The sequence below is a fragment of the Odontesthes bonariensis genome, chromosome 3 (genome assembly GCF_027942865.1).
Source record: "Odontesthes bonariensis isolate fOdoBon6 chromosome 3, fOdoBon6.hap1, whole genome shotgun sequence".
NCBI lineage: Eukaryota > Metazoa > Chordata > Actinopteri > Atheriniformes > Atherinopsidae > Odontesthes > Odontesthes bonariensis.
Genome location: NC_134508.1, coordinates 37,702,609 through 37,729,761, shown reverse-complemented (window position 1 = coordinate 37,729,761; position 27,153 = coordinate 37,702,609). Strand labels below are relative to the sequence as shown.

Below are 27,153 nucleotides of genomic sequence, written 5' to 3'. Positions count from 1 at the left end.
TCATCTAATAAATTTGGTAAAAATATGTGTTTTAGTTGAGTCACTAACAAAGGAACTATAGTTTTCTAACTATAAAGCCAAGCAGAAGGCAAATTAATCTTACAAAAATACGGTGTAGTTCATGTCTGTATTGTTTTCTCAGGACAGTCAAGCTTTTAAAAAAAATTTTGTTGCCATATTTCAAATCTGTAATAAGTAATTGACAATTTAGCTAAAGGTTATTCCTGTCACACAGTTTGTCAAATGTAATACAGACCAACCAGTGAAATATGAATGTTCTCGCTTCATTACCATTATCCGTGAGGCTGCTATCCAACCTTGAATCCACCTATAATGAGGCTCCCTCCTAGCCTTGTCTTACCTGCCAGCGCGAGTCTCTCCGAGACACACGGGACTTACTGACGCGCAGTCGGGAGCGCGCACGGTGTCCTAGTGTCTCTCCTCTTCTTAAGAAGCAGAACAGGGTCCGGATGCTCTGCACATCCGGGGAGCGGACCACAGAGGTGCTGCCTCCACCGCCGCCGCTGCTGCTTCTGCGCTGTGTTTGTGTCCTGTCTGAAGCCATATGACCGGCCTGCCGCTCAAATCTAAAACAAAATCAAGGAAGAACAACGACATACAAATATAAAGTAAGACATTTGATTTATTCTGGAAATTCAAGATTACAAGTCTGGGTTTGAGCGTGATTTCTTAAAATGTGTTTTGTGGCGTTTTTATGATGCTCAGACGAGTTTACTGTGACTTTGAAGCGATTTATGGGCATTTTATTCTCAGTAGAATAGATTATCTACAGTTGTGCTGCTGTGGTGGACAGGAATTCGTAAGGATTTGTCATTGTTATTCCACACAATCCACATCCCCTACTACCCACTTTATCTGTGCGTAAAAACGCAGCAGTGGGCTATTATATCGTAAGGATGTCTCAAGTTAATAACCGTTAATGCAAATGGTTCCCTCTCAGTTTCACTGATGGAAAAGGCAATTTGGCTGCTGGAGAGAGTATAACTTAAACGGTTGGGAAAAAGAGTGAGTGTTTGCAAACATCAAATTTGATGAGGTTTGATACCGGAAAAACAGATTCATCCCGTGACTTTGGTGATGGCTTTGTCTGCTGTTGTCATGCTTTAAAATCAGAGCAGCATCATAAAGGAGTTGGTTGGATGAAGGGTGGGTGAGGAGAATCAGAAACGATCGGAGATTATCTCTTCTTGACAGCTCATTGTTGGTCCTGCACACCAAAGGCAGTGGGAATGTGTGTGTTTGTATGCGTGCGTTTTACCATGAAATTAAAAGTGGAATACGCTGCAAAGAGCTCATTTTTGTTCCTTACATTGTGAGTTGATTATAATGAACAGAACAGTAAGTCAATCACCAGGAAAGCCTCAGCCATGATAAGAAAGAGTGTGGAGGGACCCCACAGAGAGGCGATCTCAGGCCAAAACAAAACTAATTTGCTAATAAGTGAACAAAAAAGTTTTTTTTTTTTTTAATTTAGAAGCAAATCAAATTGAGTGAAACTTGCTAAAGATACTGGCTAAAGATATGTGGCTGCATCTGTTTGATCTGGACTCTCTCAACACTGGCAGGCAGTGAGTGCTGCTCAGTGCCACGAAAAGGAGGAGGGGGAGGCAGGGGGAGGCAGGGGGAGAGAAACTTTGGGTTCATATAATTAGTTTGCATGCTTCACTTAATCATCTCTAAACAGGAGTGTTTCCCTCCTGCTGATGGGTCAAACTGTTCCCATGTGGAATGTCCAAAGACAGACCCAGCTGTCCACATTTCAGGGGTTAGCAAAGAGCAAGTTTTGTTGCTGGCTGCAGAAGCCAAAGCCTTGTTGTTTTTGAGGGGATTCAGCTGGTGCTCTTCTTATTGCATGAATTGAAAGATTCCACCAACACTCTGCTCTAATTTACACAAGATAAAGCCTCCATTTCTCTCCGTTTCTACTCTGCTCTCTCTCAGCATTATATCTTACTTTCTCCTTTTCTCTCAGCTTCTCACCCCCTCCTCCTCCTCTAATTCTCGCTCCTCTCAGCGGGATGCCTCTTGCTGTGATTCATGTTGCTGCCTGTGTCTCACAGCATTTTTTGAACATGCGTCTAAGTGGGTGTCTGAGGAAGGTTTCCCTGCTGCGAATATGCATTTGTGTGCAAGCATTGATTGTAACGGCGCAGAATTGTCGCTGCACTCAAACGGGTGATGAGGGCCACGTCGCAGGAGGTTGCTGATGTTACTCGTCACCAGATACAATGTTCTGGTCTTGTACTGCATCTGTTGTACGAGCAACCAAATTACCACTGAATCATTTTGTTCCTCCCTGCTCTCTGCTCCGGCTCACTTGCTGACAGATGGACCTTCCTTATGGCTCTATTTTTTTTCTTTTTTATCACTCTGTGGTGCTTCCAGGGGCCTTCACAATCCAATGCACACCTAAAAGCTGCAAAAATCCCCCAAGTCAATGTGTGAATACCACCTATATTGTTTGTGGAGGATTTGGGAGACAAAGCACTTTTATATTGCCAAAGTCAGTTGGATTGGCCCCTAAGGAAATGAAGTTTTACGGTGTTAACTGCAGCTTGGCAGATGTGTTTATTTTACAGAGGCATTAACTTGAGCTGTAATTTAAGAGGTTGCCTTTAAGAATATATTTATGATCATTTTGTGGCTCAAACTACACTTATTTTACCAAAAATAAGAGATATAAAAACGTGTTTATGTCACAGACTTTCTGCATTGGTACATTTTTGTGACACAGCAGATACACATTTGTTTTTCTCATGACAAATACATTTAATAATGTATTTTCCCTCACATGATCTTTCAAGTTTATTCGGTATATAAATGGAGATATTTTGTTCCCTTGCAGCCACACACTTCCAAAGTAACCTGAGGTCTCTTTTTTTAAGGTAAATTCATCACCTTCAAAAACAGACCTATGCTCAAAGTCTGATTAATAGCTTGTTTATGACATTCTGCTCTAGTAAATAGGATATGCTGACTATTTCTGGCATTAATCAACAGGAGAATATTCTTGGTTTGGACCTCAGACTGTTACATTTGGGCAGGGAAAGAAAAAAAAATCCTGAAGGTGATCTGTCTGACATAACAGCTCTTCTTCAACAGCTTGTTTCTGGAGTCTTTGTTTGCTGGATCCTTATGGCCCTGCTGGTTGCTACGAGAGATAAAACAACAGGAGCAGATGGCTCCTGGAGGTTTGGTGTCACAGCAGGTGAAGCTGAAAGATGCACACATGCAGCAGTTTAATAGCAGGGTGGCCTCCTGTTCCGCTTCACTGCTTTTCCCCTCCAACCCTCCTCATCTCAGTCACAGATCTAGATTCAGGCTCTGTTAAGTATATTTTCATAACAAGTGTGTAACTGAAGCACCGCATCGCTTAAGGGACTGACCACTTGTTCAATGACTGGAGAGAGGTCTCTGATCTCATCAGAGCTTAATCATCCAGCACTCCAATAGTGCCCCCTTTGCAATTTCTTGCAAGATTACCAATCATTTTACACTTACACACTCTGCTCTGATTCATGGCTCCCTTGTGGCTGTCTCAGACTGTGCGCTTTGTTTATAAAAGCTCCTGCCACACGCACACTCATACATATATATTGTGTTTTTTACCAGCGTAAATCTATTGCAGCACCAGTTTTTATGCTTTGGCTCCCTAAAAACAGAGAATTTTCATTTAAGATTTTATTACATTTTACGTCGCAGTACACAATTTTTCTCAATACTCTGCTGTGCTCAGAAATCCATAAACTTAACATTACAAGCTCAACAATCTTCATTCAGATAAAGATTTTGAGTGAAGTCAAAGAGACATCTAAAGCTTATTTGTCTGTTCTCACTCTTTTTTCCCCCTCTAGTTTATACATTTCCTGTGACATCATCGATATAATGAAAATCCACAAGCATTCACAGAGAACATCCAACCAAATACATTTTTTTTTCTAATTTGCTGAATGGGAAGAGGTTATCACCCCATGTAAAATGCCTTCCAGTCCCCTCAGAGGACAGGAGAGTAACAAAATCAATTTTATTAAATTCCTGCATTTAAAATTAAACATTTAAATGCAAAAAAAAATACAATATTGAAATGCTGCATTTACTCAGGTTGAGTTTTAACAAAAAAAAAAAACTGTCATTCAATTTACCAGTCCAGTCTCATTCCAGAGACTGAACATGATAGCTATGCTCGCACACAGAGCCGTAGTGTCACAGTAAACGCTCAAGAATTGAAGTGTGGATGAAGTAGATACGTTTTATGTTGACTGTTATTTTGTATAGGCCAATGTTTACACCATGGCAAACCCTAAAATACACAGAGATACACATGGCCCTATCCCAACTAATTTGAAATGTGGTACTGCCAACAAATTGAAAATGAGCTAATATTTCCCAGGAAATAGTCAAATGTTTCTTTTTTAGCATTCTGTATGTAACCAATGAAATTGGGGATGTATAAAATTAAACATGAGGCTTAAACACAGTTCTGTTTAATGTAAGTTTGCTAATTAACACCACCAGCCATTCCTTCCTAGCTCCTTACAAGTGTTTTATGGGTCTTAACATAGCCAAACATGAATTTTGTAAGTTTCTTGTGAAGTAAAATATTGTCATGTAATTACTTTTAAAGGGCAACATGAGCATGTAACAATTTTGGAGTCATTTAAAAAAAAATTTGAGCCTTTATAATGAAATTGGTGCTTTTTTTCCCCCCAATATGGACACTTTCTGGAGTAAGACTACACTGAATAGATTCAATAAAAAGGGGATCTTTTAAATGTTGAAGTATTTGAAAAAATGGTTTCTTGTGTTTTTAGGAATTAAGTGCAACGTGGAACTATTTTCTAACATAACTTTGGAGCTGTTTATTTATGTGCAGGTAACTTTAGATTCTATCCTGTCATTGGAGTTAGTACGCGCCAATTAGGACAAATAAAAAATTATATAGTGGTAAACACAGATGTGACCAATACAGAAGTTAAAATACGAAGAGGGGAGTACATTTAAAATGTTTTGTTGTACAAATTTTTGTTTTTTGCAATTAAACTCTACACGGCACGTTTGAAGCTTTATTTTATTTTTTTTAATTATTATTTCAGTACAAACTCATCAAATCCTCAGAATTATGTGGGCGTTTCTATGACTGGCAACCTAGCACCTATTCCCGGATTTAGATATATTTTTGCAAAGTTTTGATTGTTACTATACATTAACTTCCCATTTTCATTTATTTACATATAGAACAGATAGGAAGGAAGAAGCTCAAAATACTTTGATTAAATGGGTCCCAAGGCCTTTCAATAAGAGCTCCTTTAATGCCATCGAAGTTCAAGTCTGACTATAGTTAGTTTAACTTTCTCTTACAACTTCAGTTGCTGTTTAAAAGTTGCCATTTGAGTGGTAGATTATGTCCTTGGAGAATATAACCCATAAGGCCACCCGCTTGGCCTCCCATCACCTCAGAGCAGATGCTTGTCCTGCTGTGCTCTACCTACAACCCACAGCCTTGTATGATACAGAAGGCTGGCAGGAGGCTGTAGTTGTTTATCATATACAAGAGACTGTGCTTAAAACCCAGAATGCCACCCAGAGTGTTCTATTATGATCCTCACCCTGCATCTCGTCAAAAGGCCACCTGTTGGCAGCACATGAAAGTCTGAGGGAGGAAAACAGTGTGCTGCTGTGCCCAGACGCGGTCGCCTTCCCTTTCACTTGACAAGTCTATTGAGGACTGAAATTTGATGGGAGCTTCTGTTTCTATAGAGGCATCACATCTTTCTTTTATACTTTGAAAATTCATTTTTTTGAAGGATCATATATTGCTCAGCCTCTGCTTTTATCTCCAGTGCAAGTGATTGTATTCTGCGTCTGTTTCTGAAAGCAACGGCTTTATCTTTTGATTACTGTCAGCCTTGGAAGAGAAACACTTTGACAAAAGTCTTTAAGCCTGAACATATGTAAAAAAAAGTCTTAAAGTTATTCAAGATTTTTGAAGAAATGTTGATCAGCTGGCCTGCTCATTTGTTCTTTTACTCTATAAAATAAATATAAAAACTGGGACCAGTTAGTGTAGCACCAGGGAAATGCAGCAGAAAGATGGCAAAGATCCCCCTCTATGCCCCTGTCCACATTCGTTTGTAGTGGCAGATTACATTATTTCTTTTCAATCATTCCTATCCACTCTGAATAATAAGTAAAATGAAGCAGGTAAACTTAGAAATGATTTTGTCATTGTTTGGTTGATTTTCCCCCCATTTAATTCCACTTCAAAGGTAAAGTCTAGTGTTTAATATGTCGCCTCAATCTTTCTCTGTCTTCACCATCTTCTGTGTGAGAGAGGACCAGCTGCTGCAATTTTAAAGCTCTGCATCCATATGATATTATATTGGACTGGGTCTTTTAAAGACTTTTCACATGTAAAATCAACACATTTTAAGCCTTTGTGTCTCGGTTGCAAAAGGTTGAATACCCAAACTGACAATTCAGTTCACTTTTTGGCTTTAGTTAATAGTACTTGACTCATCTGTAAAAGTATGGGTTTGATCCTCTGTGTCAGTATCTCCCGATGGTACATCACAGATATTTTGTCATCGATGGGCAAAGGTTCTGTCTGACTATTGACGAGGAGCAGGGTTAGGTGTTCGAGTTAAAAATATTATTTCCTAAATTCCGATTTGCATAGATTTTCTACTTTTCAGCATTTATTTATCATGTAAATTATTTGTTAAAGAAAACACAAAATTTGGACTCCGCATGACAGTTTCATATGTAATAGAATATACTGCAAGGCTCCCAGGCATTCTACACCACTCTAATGCATAGATACTACTTTTGATTAACTGGTCTAACTTTATGTTTCCCCCTCCAAGTAAAAAACAAGAAAGAGATGATGTAATACAAGATTTCTGCTCATGTTCAAAAGTTTCTGCACGTTAAAAAATGTGTTATATTTTTCTGCTTTGTGAAAATATTCTGGAAGTACATAAATCTCAACAATTTACACCCCTCAATATGGCTTATAACAGCATCCTGTTAAGTACGCCCCTAAGAGGAGACGAAGGGAAATGTGATGTATATGAGTGTTTCCACATCAGTCTTAATTTTTTTTCATTTTGGAAGTCCTCATAAGGAAGATGGAGGGAGATGGATTGAGTAGCTATTATATTTAAATATGAATCTCTTTTCTTGCATGAACTTCAGAGAATGTGTGGAAAATGTTCTGAGAATCCTGGCTTTCTCTGCAGTTGGCATTCACACTTGCCTTTTGGTGGGAGATTCGCTGCTTGATATGCATTTTCACAACTAGATTGGAGAAGAGGCAGGACAAGTTTGTTGTCAAGAAAGTTGTCAGAAAGATGATTTTACAGCACATCGAGAACACTGTATAAGGCTCCCTGCCTATCCACAATGATGACCGTTAAAGCAGCAAATGTCTCCAGCATACATTTGCTGACCGTACAAGCTCGAGAGGATTAAACACTGCACTCAGATATGGTCTCACTTGGTTATTTTCCTGATTTCTTTGTCAGAACATGACTGAGGAAACTGCCTCTGGAGCAAATGTTCTGGACATGGAGCCTTCAAAACATGTCCAGAAAGGTTTAGGGCTCTAGTGCATGTGTGACAACAGAGTGATAAAACAACAACAACAACAAAAACAGTTGCAGTCGCACATGAGACTTTAAAATGGATCTCTACAATGAAGATCCTGCACTGCCTGTTGGTGGTGTCAAACAGATAGCCGAAAAGAAGTGTGTGAATAAGAAGTTAAAGCCAATGTTCGCATCTCCCCGCAAAGACAGCTTATGCATTAAGTAGGTGTGAATGGGTTTCATTGTCAACTCTGGAAAGGGAGAGGTTTGCCCAGCCACCAGACAAATTATTTATTGTGTGCAGTTCACTGGTGTTTAGGTATTTACAGACATCAGAGCTATCACTCTTCTCATACTCATGACTTGTAAACATCTCACTAAATGCCTCTTTGACCGATATTTATGTGCCCTGAGTGCTCATGTGACACAATTCCTTAGACAATCACATGGTTATGTTTGGATGTTTTCTTTGCCACTCCTCTAAATCAGGGTTAATCACTTAACACCAGCATCACTTCATGTGTCAAACTGTCTCGGCAAAGATCTCTCTGTGTGACACTCTCCCCTTCAACAGTCCAAAGGTCTATTTGGAGACAAAGATCTCAATTCAGCAGCCAGCTTCACACTGTTGTTTGCAAACTGCACAGCTGGTTGAACTCCCAGAGGCCAGCCGAGACAGTCTATCTTTGAATCCCCTGGAGTGATGCCTGCACTGGCACTGCAAATTTCCGCTGACATCACCAGCATCGTCTCCTCTCCACATGCACACGACAAGCTGCCTGTGCCCTGTTTCTACAAACACCTGAATATCCCAGGTCCACCCAAGGATGTGTTCTTTTTTTCACCTTAGTGTGATGAAATCAGACCTTATCAACCACACAACTCCACCTCACAGGCACAGACAAGACACACACCCACCATCAGCTACAGCTCAATGCTTCTTGCTCATTGATTTTCTGTAAGCCCTGCATCGCTGTTTGTCTTTTAACACAAAGAACCCGCCTGCTTCGGCACTACAATGCATGTCTGTGGCGAGGGTTGTCTCGGTCTCTTCAAGTAGAAGATAAAACAGTAAAAGTAAAACACATTTTAAAGCAACATGGGTGGCTTAAGAAAGTCTTGAGCAACCCCTTATTTCTTTGTCTTTTGCCAGGAAAATAGGAAATCAAAGCAGTGATATGTTAAGTCATGTGAAAACATAAATGGAAATATGCTATACAAAGCAATAACAGAGTTATTGTACCACATTCATGCTTCTAGAAAATGTGATGAACAATAGATATATTAACTAAATATCTGCAGTGCAATGCAAAATTAAATTAAATCACAACAGTATTAATATTTTACATTTCTCATATTTCAGTATAACAGCTACAGTCATTAACTTAATCAGGAGGCAGAACCTTCTCACTTGACTTCTCTCTGTCGAATTGTTGAAAGTGCTGACAGAAATTTGCTTAGATTAATGAGTTCCATCGTAATCAACAACATTAAGACACAATTAACAGTAAAGAGTAACTGATATTTCAGTTGTAATGGACAGTGCAACCACATGGCGACGATGCTCCATGTCTGATGTTCAAAGTTGTGGAAATGTGTTTTTCAACAAGAACATAAAATCATATTTAAACTAAAAACATTTTTCAATTTGACATAAACAGTGAAGTCAATGTTCTTTTTAGATCTTAGTAAGTTATTTTTTTAATACTTTTTGGGATGAAAGCGATTAAATACAGATTGTAAAGTCTTTTATTAGTCACATGACCATGGAGTCATAAGCATGCAGTAGTAGCTCTTTTTTTTTTCTCTTCTTCGCTTTCCCTCTCTCTCTGTCCCCCGGTCCGGTTCGGCACTATTATCATATCATGTTAAATATTGTAACAAAAATGAATAAATAAAAATGAGGAGTTGATGGGCGTCAAGGGGAGCTTTACATTCATAAAGCTTCCCTTGGCATAGCAAATGTGTTTAGCATAAACGGTATTCAGATTACAATTCTGCTGCCATAATGCTGGACAGGACAAGGGAAAAAAAAAAAAAAAAAGCACGCAGTAGTGGAAATTTTATTAGCTAATTATCAACTTTATTAGTTATGTTTAAGTATTTGCCAATTGCACATACAATAAATGTGTTTGTTATTTGAAAATACACAGAGTTCACTACATATACCCTTCTATCATTTAGCATACAGTTGATGGTTTTAGATGTTTCCAATAATGCAAACGGTGCAAACAATAATATATTGTGAGACTGCTATTTCTCTCACACTTCGAGTATACTTATTTTCCAAGTTATAGCTTTGCAATCACTGAAAATACCATGATGAATACAAATAAATCTCCACTGGTATTGACTGGACCCAACTATATTCTGTCAGAAGCCTATGGGCCCGAAGGTGGAAATAAAAAAGGAATTATGTTTGCACTGTAGGGAGTAGCAGGGCCTTGACACTGCTTAAACCACATATTGTTTAGGACCAGAATGAACTCTGTCTACACAATGAGGAAGATGTAGTAGCATTCTCAGACAGCAGGTGCCAGATAGAGATTAGGTTTGGGCCACATACACACAGAATGATATCAAGAGGTATAATAAGATCTCACAAACTAAGGTCATTGGGAATTTCCGTGCATGCTGAAATGTACATGTCTCTGTGACGGTCTGTTCAATAAATTCCCCATAAGAGGCTGCAAAGGTGAGTCCGACTACTCTTTTCTCCACAACACCACTCCAGTGCTTTGACGGTTACAAACATTCTTATTCATGTTCTGTTGAGGTTCAGCTGTTATACAGTTATAGAAAACCTCATATTTTAGTTCAGTCACACCTCACAGAAAGGTACATTTGGAGGGCTGTTGAGACCATCGAATAGGCAGTGATGAAGGATGCATGCAATATGGTGTCTCATAATGAGTAAGGCATGAAGGTACAGGAGTGAAGGCTGGGAAAGCATTTTCAAAAAGAGGAACAATTGGACATCCATGCCTTTTAATACTTTTAAATATTCAGAAGATGTTTCGAGACAGGGCAACAGCATAAAGTTACTTTTAGTTCACACGTATGCAAAAACTGAGAAAGTCTCGTTGCAAAAGACAAGAATGAATAGATAACATGTTGTAGCAGTTTACAAACAAACTATTTTGAAAACACAGCCTTTTAAAATCCAGTTCCTCACAAATGATCACCCATTATTAGATGGTATTAACTTTTGTGGTCCAGAAACATTAGGATTATATATGTCTGTGGTTTCTAGAAATAGGTAACTGGAATGCAACACTGCAGTCGGCCTTAAAGCCATGTCTGTAATACTACGAAATCCATTCAAAAAACAGCATCTTTCTGCATATACTAGACATGTTTTTATTTTGTTTGTTTTAATTTTAAAAGCCAGTTTTCTTTTTTAAAGATCTAAAGGGATACTTTTTTTAAGGAGTTGATTATCTTTATGTCTTTACATCTCCTAATGGGGCAACAGAGAGAAAGTAAAGCAATAAATTCTCCTCTCTTCAGTGCTTCGTTAGAGTAACACGTTAAGAGTTAACACACTTGTTTTCCCATTGACACTTTTTTTTGTGATTTTGTTTATCAAACTAATTCTTCTCCGTTCAAAAACCTGTAAAACTAGCTTTTTTAGAAGCTTTCTCTTGAATAATAACCTTTGCTCATAAAATCTACGTGAAGTGTTAGTTGTTAGTGAGAGAATCTGCAGTACTGACATATAATTTCATCTCTCAGCAGGTGGCGTTGTGCTGGACAGACAATGGCACTCTCCTGGAGTCTGCTGCTGGTCTCCCTGTTTACCATCCTGGCACTGTCACATGGCTCTGAGCCTGGAGCTCCTCATGGCAAGAGGAGAAAGGCACAGACCTTGGTCGGTGGCAGTAATGCCCTACAGTACCCCCCACAAGCTCTGCAGGGCCACGGTCACAGCAGGGACCTTGGGGGACCCAGCAGTCAGAGGGTCCGCTCTGCCAAAGGCGGAGCTGGGCTCCTCTCTCATCGGGCCCTGCATCCTCTGGCAAGGCCTGAGGATGATGGGACAGGCCTGGAGGGTCTGAGCCCAGTGAGAGTGGAGATGGGCCCCATCAGGGAAAAAGACAGAGTTCGTATGAGTTTAAAGAGTCCATCCCAGGGTCGGGAAAACCAGCTTATGGGGACACCCAAGGGGAGAGGACATGGGAATGGGCATGGGCACCACTTTGAGCAGAGGAGACAAGGAGGCCGACGTGACAAGGGCCGACACAGAAAAGGTGAGCTTTGCATTAGGTACACATACAGCAGATCATCTGTCTAACAAATAACTCTTGACTGCACTTGTTTGGACTATTGAACAAACAACAAGAAGCTATTACCCTCTTATACAAAAGATAATGCCATAGTATATGTGGTCTGACTCACTAGTCATTGCTCATGGGAAACTTGAATGTAACCAATCCAAAATTATTGGCATTAGTTACATTGATGGAAGTCATAATGTGGGTTTCAGAAATGGGCCACTGTGTTTAATTTCATGCTTGTGGTATTATTGTTGGGCATAGAGGGGCTAAAATCAATTCTTATGAAAGGACATGTCAACGGACTCACGAAATACAGTTTGTCTTACTTTTATCTACCTGGCTTTGATTCAGAACAATAGAGACTTTTCTGATGCTTCTTACAAATTAGAAATGCAGTAAATGATACAGGCCACATGATGAAAATTGGGGATTATTTAACATAACCAACTTTGCTGGTGGAGAGATGTGATATTGTTGATTAGTTTTTTTTTTCTTTTGTTTTTTTTTACTGATGCATGATGCTAGACAGTTACAGGCCAAAAATAAAAAAAAATGATTCCAAAAGCAGAGCTCATACACAGAAACTCGGTCACATAAGCAACAGAATACACAAAGAACAAACGTGGAGATTGAGGGAAAATACCAGGAGTATAGAAATAATAATAACTAAATACACAAAGATACAAGAAGCTTGTGGAAAAGCTGGACTAGTAACAATTGCAACCTGGCAACGGGCAAAGAAAACCTGCAAGTATTTATACATTGAAAGTGATAATTAACTGAACACAGGTGTGGAGGAAAGCAAAGCAGGAAAGGAAAGCGAATTCAATCTTAAAAAGACAGAATATCACACTCTTACTGTAACAAGGTGGACAGATTTTCCACAGACAGAAAATCTAGTCAAACACAAAGGAACCTGGGTTTTAATGTCAGTCTTAATATGGGAAACAGTATCTGATAGAACAGTCAATTTCCATTTTGTGAAAGTGGGAATTCATCTGCAATTAATCGGTTGATTCAGTTAAAAGATTCACTGAATGTACCATGCTGTGACATTTAGGAGACTGAAACAGATGCTTTAGGACAGTCCAACAGAATCCTCAAGGATGACAGATTTTTAGTTTCCCATACCTCAATGTTAATTCTGAACAAAGGTTTGTTGCTATTTAAATTTGGAAGTTATATGTTTACACCACATTTTATTGCTTGTAAAACACATATTTTTTGTTTCTCTCTGTCCAGGGTTTCCTTCGGAGCCTGAGCTGGGCTCCCTGTTGAAGGACAGAGACCAATTCGAGGATCCTCCCCCTTCCTCGTCCTCATCAACCACCTCCCCCTCCCTCAGCCTGACCCCACCCAGTGAACCCCCCTCCCCCATCATTAGCGTCTTTGGCTCTGGCTCCTCCATGGTTACCACGGTGACAAACGAGCATCCCCCAACGCTGCCCCCAGCCTCCACCAAACCCCAGGTAACCCCAACAAAACTAGAGTGCTTATTAAAGGCTGTCTCTGTTGTGCCTCAGTGTGATTCCACTGTGGGGGGAAACTGAGAGAAAATGGGCCCCTTTACTGCTGTTATACTGCTGCAAACCTCTTAGCTCATCTTAGAAAAGGCACTCTCTACAGTGAAGCTAAAAGCACTGCTGGTGAAAAATGATGAGGTTTAGCAGTCCTACCTCACTGGGTCCTGGTCACAGTGTGCTTTATAGATATAACATGTATTTTATGATAGAAGTGCCTCTGATAGAACTGTCCTTTGTCAGGACAAACTGCATAATCAAAAACAGGCCTTTTTTTTTTTTACTTTGGTTGCATATTATGGAAAGTCTGTAGAAGTGGTTTGGGTACCACTCACTAGCTATCAATCCTGCCCAGAATGACACTCAAAAAGCATCCACTAAAATAAAAGAAGTTAAAAACACGCGTGTTTTCTTGAAAATCCTTCTGTTTTGGAAGTTTTGTGTCAATAGATGTCAGTACAGCTAGAGAAATAAGTAAAACGGAATCATCTGTACTGCATCTAAACTACAGCTTTACCAGTGGATTTATCATATAGGACAAATGAATTAAAAGTTAAGTACTGCTGAACACTTGGTGCAGTAAACCTGCAGGACACCTACTTATCACGACGATATAAGAAATCATATTTACATACTGTAGGTCCCATTCAAATGTCTTTAACTAACCACAATTCAAAACAATATGACAAGATTCTAATTATCATCTTCTTCATTCCAAAGTTTTCCCACGAGTCACTTGAACAAGCAGTTTATTACTATCCAATCTCACGTTGGATTGTTATGGGATCTCTAGCAGCCATGTGAGAGATCAGTTATCAGTTTAGCAAATGCTACAACATAACCCTTCTAGTGGCTGCAGTAATTTTGACGGGGAACATGGTCAAGTTAGGTTGTAGAGTTCAGTAGAAAAGAGTGGATGTGGGGGTACCATTTCCTGTTGTCTTTTTAAAAATTTTTTTTTATAAGTTTTTGTCCTGTAGATTTTGTCCTATTTTCACTCAACAAGTTTTTATACGTATGTAAACTATTTGATTTATTTTTATTAACTATTAGAAAGAAGAGATATATAACAGTCCGACCTGGTTTCACAGCAAAACATGAAATATTTATGAACTAAAATGCTTTCTCTTAAGAGGCAGGATGTCGGAAAAGCATTATTCTGGTGTTACATTGTTTCTGTGTTTGTTTGAACACAAACCAAGCCCCCCCCCCCCAAAAAAAAATTAACCTGTATTTATGTGTGTAACCTGTGTATGTATTTATTATTGCACAACGCAGTCTAACTCACATTTGTGAAACTTGGATGATATCTATTGATGTCTGTTCTTACTTTTGTGAACTTGTCACAAAAATAGTTCACACCAGTTTTAACTGTTAAAAAAAGTCTGTATTTTGAAGCTGGAGAGTTTGGCAATGCAGGTTCCCACATCACTGTCACACAGGACGCTGGTTTTTTTTTCCTGTTCCACCCAATGCTTTTTACACTGTTTTTTGATCGCATTTTGTTTCAGTTTCGCCTTTCCACTTGGGTGGAGTTACACTCTAAAAAGCAATGTGTTAGGGATAATGCCTGACGAGGTGTCCATTATCATAAAAAACTGTGCAAGTTGTGTTAATTTTACCATTTTACCAAGAGACTGAGCTGCATTGCAACCACAATGACAAAGGTCCTCTAACTCTGAGTTACTTTTTTCTTTTGTAACCCAAACTGATTTTTCCCTTTAGAATTAATCTTATTTTTAATCGTTACCATACTGTAACATCATAGACTATTATACTAATATTATTATTGTAATATTATCAGTAGTATTATCATCTCTTACTTCAAAACCTCTTACACCCACCTCTCCTGCTGTTTCTAATGTCCTGTTACAATGTCAACCGAAATTTTTACGATTTAATCTCAGAGACAACATTAATTTAAAATCCAAATATTTCACGAACAGGGAATATCAACCAACCAAATGGTACTTGCATTTTTCTGCTTAGCTTTAAAAAGAGAATATCTATTCTTCATTTTTTCGGTAGAGAAATATTTTATTAAGATTTTCAATATTTGATTACAGTTTTGAAATGAATAATGATTATGCTGTCTGAGATTTCTCATCAGTCTACCATTTCCTTAATGTCTTGTGAAATTTGATCTGCTCTGAGATTGAAGGAGATGATCTATGTTTTTCTTTGTATGTATAACATTCTTGGGCCACCAAAGAATAAACTGATTACCTATTATGAACCCATATTGAGCAGCATGAGTGGGTGGCATGGCTTCTTAATTAGTGTTCGATCTTCAGTTGATGGTTTAATGAGCAGCTGAGCAGAAGCAGGTAGCCCCCTGCAATTAATCTAATTGATATTTCCAATGGCTTATTTCCTGAGGATGAAAGGAAACAAGTATGGATCTGCTTCTATGAGGAGCTTAGTGAACTCCCCTCACTGGGCTCCGTGAGGCCCTGAAATGGGAAAGAAAAATAAAAAAAATTGTGTATTCTATAATTATCGAAGCATTTAAACTCGTTCTAGCAGAGCCTGAAAAACCCATTAAAACGTGCGGGAGAGGAGCACTGGCGTGGGCCAGTTGTACAGGGTCCTCCTCCAGTTTTAACCGAATCTAGTCACCTAATACAGAAGTTACAGTATTTATTCTGGTGCAATACAGAGCAGTTTTAGTAAAAAAGAAATTGCAGCAACAAAACCAGAGACTGGACCCAGGAGCAGTCTGAGATGTTGGTTAATATTTTCATCTTTTCTATTTTTGATAGGTCTGCCCACTGTGGAGCGTTGTTTTTATGATTTTTACTCTGGCTTTGTTACATTCTTATCAATATATCACCTGCTTCTCAAGCCTGTTGACTGGAGTTTAAATCCCCGAAGATGCCTTGTCATTATTTAAACCTGTTAACTACTGTAAATATATCAATGTAAGCACTTTACATTTACCTCTATAGTACCTTAAAGTTTGAAGCCCCCAGAACTGTCTCAGAGTGATATTTTCACTTTGCCATACACTTGTGTGAGAGACCAATATACTGATGATTTGGACGCTCTCTGTTGAGTTGAATTTATTATCATTGTAACAGAGGTTGTCTGGGAATCACATGATAATAATGACTAAAAAACATAATTTATAATCAACAATGAAAGACAATGAAACTTCTTGATTCCTCTGTTATACACTTTGATGTCAAACATTTCTGCTAGTTGTTTGTGATCCTTCTATGTTTAATATTATTATCTATCAAGTACTTTTAGTTGCCTAAATTAAACTGTTAAAATTGAAAATGTACAAACTATATGAGCTATTAATATGGTTAATTTCAGGAATATTTTATTTATCCTTCAAATAATTAATCATATTCATTCTCTGGAACCCGTGATGAAACGGCTTGCAATGACTCTGCTCAGAGACAGCACAAACAACACCATACTGGTGAAATAAATGCATTCAATTCCATTGTACTCTTAGAGATACAATAAACTACTTACCTTCAAAAGAGGGGGAACAGCATACAGTGAAAATCATTGTAAAAAAAAAAATCATGATTTGATGTCTTACTAAACTAAATCACACATTTGGTACAGGAATGATAAAATATCTATTCCAGACTGTTGACCACCTGCAGGCAGCATTAGTGTCCTGCTGTCCTCAGTGATGAGAAATAAAAATTGTGGTTGTGGTTAATGAACCAGAAGTTTCAATCTGTAAACTTTGAATGTCTCAGCAACATGGACGGAAGTTTATTTGTTTGCTGGTCTGAGGGCAGGCATTAAGTTTTTTCTTTTTTTTTGCTAACAATCAATTGTTTTTTAAAGCTCTGCTGCTACACCGTTGTCTCAGTGAGAACATTTTATAATTCAAAGAAGCATCACTGCTGTTAGTCACAGCATAATGTGTTTTATTAAGGACACCCTGAATGTGTTTACCTCTAAATCAGTGACCAGATCAGATCTTGTCACTTACTGCTGCTGCAGTGACGAGATCTGATACATATGTCTGACGTATATATATATATATATATATATATATATATATATATAAAAATATAAAATCTGGAATTAGTTTCTTATTCATATCCTCATGATCTCATCACCGTTTTATTCAAATGCATAAATATAGTAGAAAGCATACTGGCACTATCTGAAGATCTGTGTTTCTAAGTATGCATACCAGCGATGCTTTAGCTGCCCCATGTGGATTTCTTGTATAAAATAAGAGCTGGGCTGATAATATTTTTACTGAAGAATGGTCAAAAAAGAGGTGCTGTTTCAATTTAAGTTTTATTTACAGAAATCTGGACGAGGACAAGGACAGGGAGAGGTGATGCCAACGTTAGACATGGCTCTCTTTGACTGGACAGACTATGAAGACATGAAACCTGTGGACATCTGGCCATCCTCCAGGAAGAAGGGTAAGTCAGCAAATATGACTAATGCAACACCGTTTAGATTTAAAGTGAACAGATTTGATGGTGGCAATAGAAATTGAGCTAAATTGAAATTGAACTAATTGTGTCAGATTATTTTATTATAGTTAAATGAAAATACTAGCCTAGAAATCTAGACGCCCCTAGCGACCGCAAATTGAATTTGCTCCGGGGCTAGTCTAGTCACTTGTGGTCGTTTTGCGAGGCTGCAAATCGAAACTTAATCGGGCCAATCAAATCGTGAGGAGCGGGGTCGGAGGCCGGGCTAGCCTAGCAAGCCAGACCCGTACAGCAAAAAGCTGTACAGGGGTCTAGTGACGCTGGATAGCAGTGTGGGCGGGATAAACGGTTGTCTGTCAAGTTGCCTCTGCACTCAACGCCACGCAATAGGATGGCGCAACAACCAATCAGAGCGATGAAGAAGGATTACGTAGTCAGCGCGACGGACCAACGGAGTAAGCTGGTAAATTAAACTTTTACCGTACCCAGTGGGCAAAACTCCGAAAACGTCCTTTTTAAAAAAAAAAAACTTAAGTGCAGTTATCTGTTCGTCTCGCAAAGAAAACTGTATATCTAAATTTTCTAGAGTCGCTGCCAAAGCCAAATCGAAAGACTGTTCGCTGGGCGCAGCCATTGTTTACCTCTCTCTGGAACTACACACTGAAACGTCGCACCTCTGTCGTCACTAGGTAGCCCGGCCTCCGACCCCACTCCTCACGATTTGATTGGCCCGATTAAATTTCGATTTGCAGCCTCGCAAAACGACCACAAGTGACTAGACTAGCCCCGGAGCAAATTCAATTTGCGGTCGCTAGGGGCGTCTAGATTTCTAGGCGGATGGCCACCCTTCCTGAGTCTGGTTCTGCCAGAGGTTTCTTCCTGTTAAAAGGGAGTCGTTTCTCTCCACAGTCGCCTCAGGCACGCTCAGGCCGGGAGATTGGACCGAAAAACAAAAAGTTTTCAGTGCAATCTGTTGGTTTTCTTAGCTAGGAAATTGTTTTTGAATTGGCTCTATATGAACAAATTGGATTATTTTATGAATTATGATTATTATTAATTAATTGAATTCCAATTGGCTTGAATTGGACTTACTATCTAAGTGCCTTGAGATGACATTTGTTGTATTTGTGTGAGCAAATGTTTCTGCATGTTGGTAGTATCTCCTCCCTTTGATGAAATATCCACTTTGCAAATATTGCAAGTTGCCCTGTTTACGCCTTTTTTTTTTCCTTTGCAAAATTGCCAAACAATTCCAAGGAATTGAAACACTGGGAACCGGTTCTCAACAAGAGCCGGTTTTCGATTCCCATCCCTACTCCTACCTTCATATAAGCATTTCTGAACACGTAATAGTTGTTCAATAAAAGATTCATGACAGTTTTAGATAATTAAGAAACAAAAAAAAAACAAAAGCATGCTAGAATTTGCAAAAAAAAACAAAACACTGGAATGTAACATATTTTGAGCCTTGAAAATATAGTAATTGTACATTTTTTAAGCATACATGACAGTTTCACATCATATAAAAGGCATATTATAATTTTGAATAGCTGAGATATTAAATTAATTGGAAGCCCAGAAAAGCTGAAACCACTATGTGTTATGCTGTGGAGCATCATAGCTAATTCACATTCTGGTCTGAGGCTGTGTTGCTGGCATTCCACAAAATGAAGTAGAAGCAGTTGTGACTACTTTTACAAATGTACAGTATATGTCACAAAGAAAATATCACAGCAAACAAAAACAGCCCATTTGTAGGGCAGATCACCCAAAAATGAATGTTTGCTGCTGCATAGTTTTGCTTTTATCACCGTACGAGTTGGAAGCTTGTTGTGAGTTCTTAACCCGAACTAGTTGAGTTTACTAGAAAATCGCGTGGAAACCCGTTGCCTTATCCCGTTTAAGTTTTTACAAAACATGAAACTAAACCTTTTAAGTTGTATTGGCATAGATAACTTAGACATATTCAAGTTTACATTAGTAGTCTTTACTCAAAACCATTAGTTCACATAACTTATCTCTTTTCTGAGGTCTAGCCAACCATTTTAGGTCAATTGCACATAAATATAAATAAAAGCAACACTTAACATCATTTGTTAATATAAGTAGTGTATTGTCTTCTAATTTAATTAATGAATTATACTGTTTTGATTTAGAGATTGTATAAAATATTGTAGCAATGGTAGAGGTGGATACAGAAAAAAAGTCTCAGTCCAGACTTTCTAGTGCAGCAAGCACTTTTATCTTGACAGGCAATTCATGAACAATAGTGAATTACAATCACCTCACATGTCTTCAAAAAAGTGGGGCTAACTTTCTGTCTCACCACTTTCAGTTATGGTGCAGATTTTATTCAAATGCAACACGAACAAAAACCTTATACTACACCGTCACTGCGTACAGAACATAAACACATACAAACTCTACCACAGCACTAAATATAGCACATAAACGGGGAACAGAGAGCACCCATAATGCAATGCGGCAACACACCCACAGCACGCCACAATATATTGTTTAAAAAGAAAATTGTATGGGAAGGAAGAAATTAAAAAAAAACATTTAAATTGTTCAAGTTATTTTATTTCAGAAAACACTGAAATTAATAAATAAAAATTAACACAAATAATTCACTGCAGCAATAATGAATAAAGACTGGTGCAGTCTTAAGCTAACCTTTAGCAAACGTTTAGCAACCAGACCGATCTTAATAATTGCTTTACACGCTCTTCCGTCTACTTAGTGTAGTTAAAACTACTTTAAAACATCCACAGTTATTTTTAAATACACAAATCAGTTTTCTCCAAAAATCGAGCAGGTCACGCTCTCACACAGGACAGGTCTTGACTCTCAGTTGAACTTCAAATAGGCTCCGCCCCTCCCTCACAGAACGTAACTTTATATGTAATCTCTGCTTAACATGATCATTGCAGTGTATATTTTCAAATTTCTAATCCAAAGAACTAATTTGATTTAGTAATTACATAGATTTTTACAAAACATAATAGAATAAGTAATGAACACTAAAACGTTTAATTGAAAACAAAATCCGGGTTTACAGTGTGAGGTCAAAAGTCACATCTCAGTGAGTGTAAAACTACCGAAGCTCATAAAAGTAGTTTTAACCCATTCAGACTAAAGATGTTGTTTAAAAAAGTACTCCAAAGTATATGTATTGTTTAAAAGAAATATCAAAAACAAATGACACATATTGAAAACCTTTTCCAACCAAAACTTAGCCACAACTAGAGATCAAAAACAATTACAGCCTCTGTTACCCAATTTATTGCTCAAGATTTATGGTCTTACAGTGTAGATGAGAGTGAGTACTTTTAGAGATGTTGAGGTTTAAATAGAATATAAATGGTATAAAGGTATAAATAAAGAGGGTATAAATAAATACCCTGGTATAAATAAAGGTTTAAATAGAATATAAATATGTATTGTTATAGGAGGCTAGGTTGCAGTAACTCCTGAACTACTTCATCCTTCAACTGTGAAGACGTCCAAATTCAAATGTAAAGGGCTTCAAGTAAAAATATCAACTTTGTCATAGTGACACTTATTCACTTTGTTTTTTTGAGGCTGTGTATTGATCAGAAGACTTTGGTATCAAACTGCTGTTCTGAAATTTTTCTTGCTGCAGACAAGAGGCGAATTAAGAACCTCAGCAGTGGAAACGTGACAATAGATGCTGATGCAATCGAGCCGTGTGACCATCACCTTGACTGCCTCCCAGGTTTGTATAAACATGAATTAAACAACTCCACGATCATCCAAATATTAGCAATTCAATTCACATGGAACTCCAGCTCTACTGCCTCCACTCATTAATACTCAAGAGAATTTTTTTTTTTTCCTGGTGCACAGGTTTCAGCTAAGGTTATACACAAAATAACACAGATATTAGAAAGTAGATAGAAAGATAGAAAGTACACCCTCTTTCAGTTTTAAGGTCTGATATATTAGGAAATTAAAAAAAAAAAATCTGATCCTTAATTATCTTGAAATTAGATTAATACAAATTGACCAACAAGACATGACATATTACACCATATCATTATTTGCTGTAAAATAGCTTTCTAATACAAAATGCCAAAACAATTTGTACAATCCATGGTTTATTGGCTTGTAAAACCACCTCAAACCTGCTGCTAAAGGTGATTTTACATTAAAAAAAAAGTAATTGTTATGATGTTATCAGTCTCACATAGTTGTGGAGGGATTCTGGACCATTCTTCTTTATATCGTTGCTAAGTTATTGAGGTTTGTAGACACTCATACTCATACATATACAGCTCTCTTAAGGTCCCACCACATTATTACAGTCTGCCCGCGGTCTGGACTTTGACTAGGCCATTGATACACCTTGATTCACTTCTTTGATTGCACTGTGGTATTGTGGTGGCGAGCACCGTCACCTCACAGCTGGAAGGTTGCTAATTTGAATCTTGGCAGGGACTTTTCTGTGCTGGGTTTGCATGTTCTTTCTGTGCCTGCATAGTTTATCTACAGGGACTCTGGCTTCCTCACACAGTCCAAAAACATGCATGCTAGTTTCATTGGTGTTTCTAGATTGACTCTCAGACTGGCGACCTGTCCGGGGTGTACCCTCCCCCTTTGGTATGAGTTGTTTGTGCTGATAGGCTGTGTTTGGTTTTCACTGAACATGGTGCTGTGCATTATGACCAAATATCTCCACTTTTGCCTGGACTTTCCAAAGGAAGTCTTGTGATTTGGTCAGATGCAACTTCAGATGCAAGCCTCAGCCATGCTGCCATGTTCTTTTCAGAAAGAAGACATTTTCTACTGGCAGCCCTTCCAAACAAGCCATACTTTTTCAATCTTTTTCCAATTGTACATTTACCAAGCTAACTGAGACTTGTAGACTGGGGCGGCTGTGGCTCAATGGTTAGAGTCGGTCGTCCAATAACCAGAAGGTTGGCGGTTTAATTCCCATTCTTGCCACTCAAAAAAGATTGGTGGAACTGATAGCTGGAGGGATGTCAGTCCACCTCCTTTTCATGGCTGAGGTGCCCTTGACAAGGCACCGTACCCCCATGCAAACCGCAAAACATCTGCTTTTATAAAGGTGGTCACACTTGTTAATAATGATCAGATAATCAAGTACATTACCCTCCTAATTCCTATGGAATCTTTTCACACTTTTTTGCACTCCTTCTGCAATTTGGTTTACTTTTTTGTTAAAAAAAAACTTAAAAAGTAATAACACAGCATAATGTCATGTGATGTTGTTCATCTAAGGTTGGATTACTTAATTTTAAGACCTAGTTTCTTTTTCACTCCTCTGTATGTACCAATAACAATAGTTTTATTGTTAAAAGTTATATATTTCTTCCACACAAGGTTCTTGTTGTGACCTGAGACAACACGAGTGTAAACCTCACAACAGAGGGCTTAACAACAAATGCTATGATGACTGCATGTGTGAGGAAGGTGAGTGAGAACATTTGTTTATTCTAGCAACATATCTCAGTCACTAATTAAATTATTGGATTAGTTAAAGAACACAGATTTTTACAGTGTTGATTCTGGTGAGAGGCTGGCAACACAACGGATGGAACCGAAAAGTTATACTTGATCAAATCAGCCACCCATAAATTTGGAGTGCACCTGTATTCAGACCATTAAAGTATTTGCTTTAAAATGGATATACTTGTGTTATTCAGAAAGTTGCTGGGTTGGATGTATGCATTGCCCTCAGGCAAAGTGAGTCGCTGCCTTCTTTTTCGCCACTGTTGATCGATCTGTTACACTCTAAAAAGTAATTCAGGGAACTCACCACCACTCACACCACAAGACACGGTTTAAAGACAAGCTGTTAAAGCAAGTTGTGTTGTCATGTCATTCCCATCCGGAAGGTCATTATTGTGGTAACCAGTGTTGTATAAAGTACTGAAATCTCACACTCAAGTAAAAGTATAGGTACCCCTCCAAAATATGACTTTGGTAAAAGTCCAAGTCACTGACTGAAATGTTACTTGAGTTAAAGTCTTAAAGTATCCGAAACGTCTTGTACTTAAGTATGAGAATTACTGTAAAAATAGATGTACTTAAGTAATGTAATGAAAAGTATAAGTAAAAAGTAAACCAGGCAAATGCAGTTTGACTGACATTTTTTATATTTTGGTAAACTTTGAAGGTCAAATACACTTAAAATCTACACACAATTGGGGCGGTCGGTGGCGTAGTGGGTTAAGCAGCCGCCCCATGTACAGAGGCCTGTACAGTCCTCGCTGCAGCTGGCCCCGGTTTGACTCCCGCACCGAGCGGCCCTGTGCTGCGTGTCTTTCCCCTCTCTCTGCCCCCTGCTTCCTATATCTCTTGAACTGTCCTAACATTAATAGGCATAAAAAGCCCCAAAAAATACTTAAAAAATAAAATATTTACACACAACCAAGTGCAGGCAAAATTTAGACCAGGTTTAGACAGAAAATACAAACTTTGTGAACCTTTAAGTTTTTCTTCTTCAAGTAAGGTCAGTGCTGAAAATGAGGCGTACATTACACCATTAAGAAAAAAATGAAACAAAAGAGGCTGCTACTGTTATTGCCATCATTATAAACAAAATTTAAAGAAAAAAAATAGGAGAAAACTGAAGCTTATCTGGCATCTGAAGAGGAAGACCTTTTTTGTAAAACTACCTTAAAACCTAAAAAAGGGGAGTTTCTGTAAGATAGAATTTCCACGTCTTTGGGCAGGCATAACTTACCTGACTCTCGCCCTCTGGTATACGCCCCCGCGTGTAGTTGGTGAACGCAGCCAGATGACGCGAGTCAGGTTAAGGCATAACATGCATGGGGTCAAAACACTGTTGCTTTTTTTTTCTCTCTCTCTCTCTCTCTCTCTTTTTTTTGTAACGAGTAACTAAACCGAACAATGAAAATGTATTGGAGTAAAAGTATGCAATTAAGTTCGGAAATATAGTGAAGTAAAAGTAAAAGTTGTCAAAAAATTTTAAACTCGAGGAAAGTACAACGTATTCCAAAATATACTTAAGTATAGTAGTGAAGTATTTTTACTTTATTACTATACAACACTGGTGGTAACTGCATCATGTAATTCCAACCCAAATTTCTGTAAAAAGCAATTTTGAAACAAATTTCAAGTAATACTAATAACAGTTTTTCCACTGTGTCATGAACGGTGGTTGTGGCGAGGAGAAGGAGGACCCAAAATTCAGACTTTCCAAATAATAAACTTGATTTATTTAAAGAACAAACAAAAGGCGTGGCTGAGCCGGAATACAAAAACTTAAAATTATGAAGAAACAAAATTTGACTATGACTATAAAAAACAAAAGGAAAAACTTGACACAAACAAACTTGACTAGTTATAAACAACTGTGGCAAGGAAGCATTAATGACGGCGACTAGGCCTGAGAGACAGTGAGGATCTGGCAAAGTGAATGAGGAAACCTGGAAACTAAATACTGAGGGAGTGATTGGTGAGTGAGTGCAGCAGAGGGGAAAAACACAGGTGACGTGAGCGAAGGTGATGGCAGGGCAAGAGAAACTATGGGGAACATGGAAAAACTAAAGACTAAACAGGAACTTAAAACTTTAAAAGACGTGACAGAATGGAAAAACATGGCAAAACTAAAAACGTGACCAAAACTAACAGACATGACACACTAAGTTTAGGAAGTCCGCTCTCATACTCACTTCATGTGCTAAACAAATTCTGAGAATTAAAACCAAACCATGAAGAAAGTAATGGCTTAGTATACTTTTACAAACGTGCATTTCATCTGCTTTATTCACCTTTTCATATAACATGCTTTCTATGATTCTCTTTCAGGGTTTCGTTGTTATGCTAAATTTCACCGGAAGCGCCGTGTGACTAGGAGGAGGGGTCGCTGCGTGGTACCAGAGTCAGTCAGCAGTGACCAAGGAGGATTCATCACTATATGAGGAAGAAAAAGGAGGTGCATGAAGATCGACCACTCTGACAAAGACGACATGACAGCCATAACACTGCTAACCAACCAAGTGCTTAAAGGTGATGTCTTGCTATCTTTTTTTTTTTTTTTTTTTTTTTAAAATCAACCACACAATATTAATCCCTTACACACAAAAATATGGTAATTTAACAAAAAAAAATAGCTGGTGACTAAATTGGAAATTGTGTTGGAATGTTTCATTATGGGATGAGCCATGTACCCATATCAAGCAAATCACCATCTTTAAGCACCTAATTTATCTGTTAGATACTGCACCATCTTTCTACTTTAGTTCAGTTTTGTTCTCTCCAGTGTAATTACAGGAAGACCTGCTTTTTCTAAACCTCACTCAATCCTCTGGTTCATAGAAATTGTGTTTTCACGCTTTAAACTGGTTGGTTAACAGATTCACTCAGCAGTTGACTCTTCACTGAGGACAATACGTAGATGTCACACAGTTTGAGTGTTTATTATTACCGTAAATATGGATGCTGTAGGTGTTATTTGATTATGGGGAACAAAAAGCTGATTTTGTTTTAAAAAAAAGACTCTTTCTTGAATGTTTCAGAGTCTCTGTATCTGTATCTGATTCTGTTTTCATCCTGCTGACCTCAGTTGAACAGTTAAAAATAATTTCTAGTGTTTGATACATTTTTGGAGTCCCAGATAAGCGGCTTTTACTGATTTAAGATCATTAAGATTGGGTTAAGTAAGCTGTGTCTCACAGAGCTGATAAAGAAAATGCAGTTTGCTGTCATGTTCTGCACTGTGTTGCATCAGGTTTATGGCCTCCATGCTGACCTGGTGTTCCAACAGCTAAAAGCTATTTGTAAATGCTTTTTGAATCCAGTTGCTGGTCCTGAATTGTAAATATGAGGCTGTTCCAAATGCCAAGGACATTTTTTAATTGAAGCCACTATTCTAAAGTGCTTAATAGTAGTATGGTTAACAACAAAATGTCAGTTGGCTTTCCATCTTATATGTCCTAATATGTGTTTTTTATTTATTCAGTATTCAAACATGTTTGTCTATTCATTGTGTTTTACAACCTTTTCTGTTTTCATGATTAAAAACTTACTAAGACAAATTCTGTGTGGTGTAAACTTGCCCATACATTCACCACAAATACTTTTGCTATTTGCTTTGAGTTCTAAACAATAAGATTAGCAAAACAGCCTAATACCAAACATAAAAACGTGTTAAAAAAAAAAATTGATTTCTAAATCGCTTAAATGTTGTCACACGAACGAATAATTTAACACTGCTATGATTATAACACATACTGTAATCTGTATCTTGCCGTTTGGCACATGGTCGTCTGGAAACAATGAAGTTACGTGAGTTTGTTTAGATGCTATGTTT

The 27,153-nt window shown here is 38.1% G+C and overlaps 1 protein-coding gene across 1 annotated transcript; it reads left to right on the top strand.

The window, feature by feature from the left end:
• The first annotated feature begins 463 nt into the window (after window positions 1-463).
• On the top strand, window positions 464-26,878 carry draxina (dorsal inhibitory axon guidance protein a). The gene is made up of 7 exons (XM_075461724.1): window positions 464-629; window positions 11,343-11,857; window positions 13,127-13,353; window positions 17,693-17,813; window positions 21,475-21,567; window positions 23,196-23,285; window positions 25,650-26,878. Exons 2-7 carry the CDS (start codon window positions 11,368-11,370, stop codon window positions 25,760-25,762), a joined length of 1,134 nt encoding a protein of 377 aa, XP_075317839.1. The 5' UTR covers window positions 464-629; window positions 11,343-11,367; the 3' UTR covers window positions 25,763-26,878.
• Window positions 26,879-27,153: the final 275 nt, after the last annotated feature.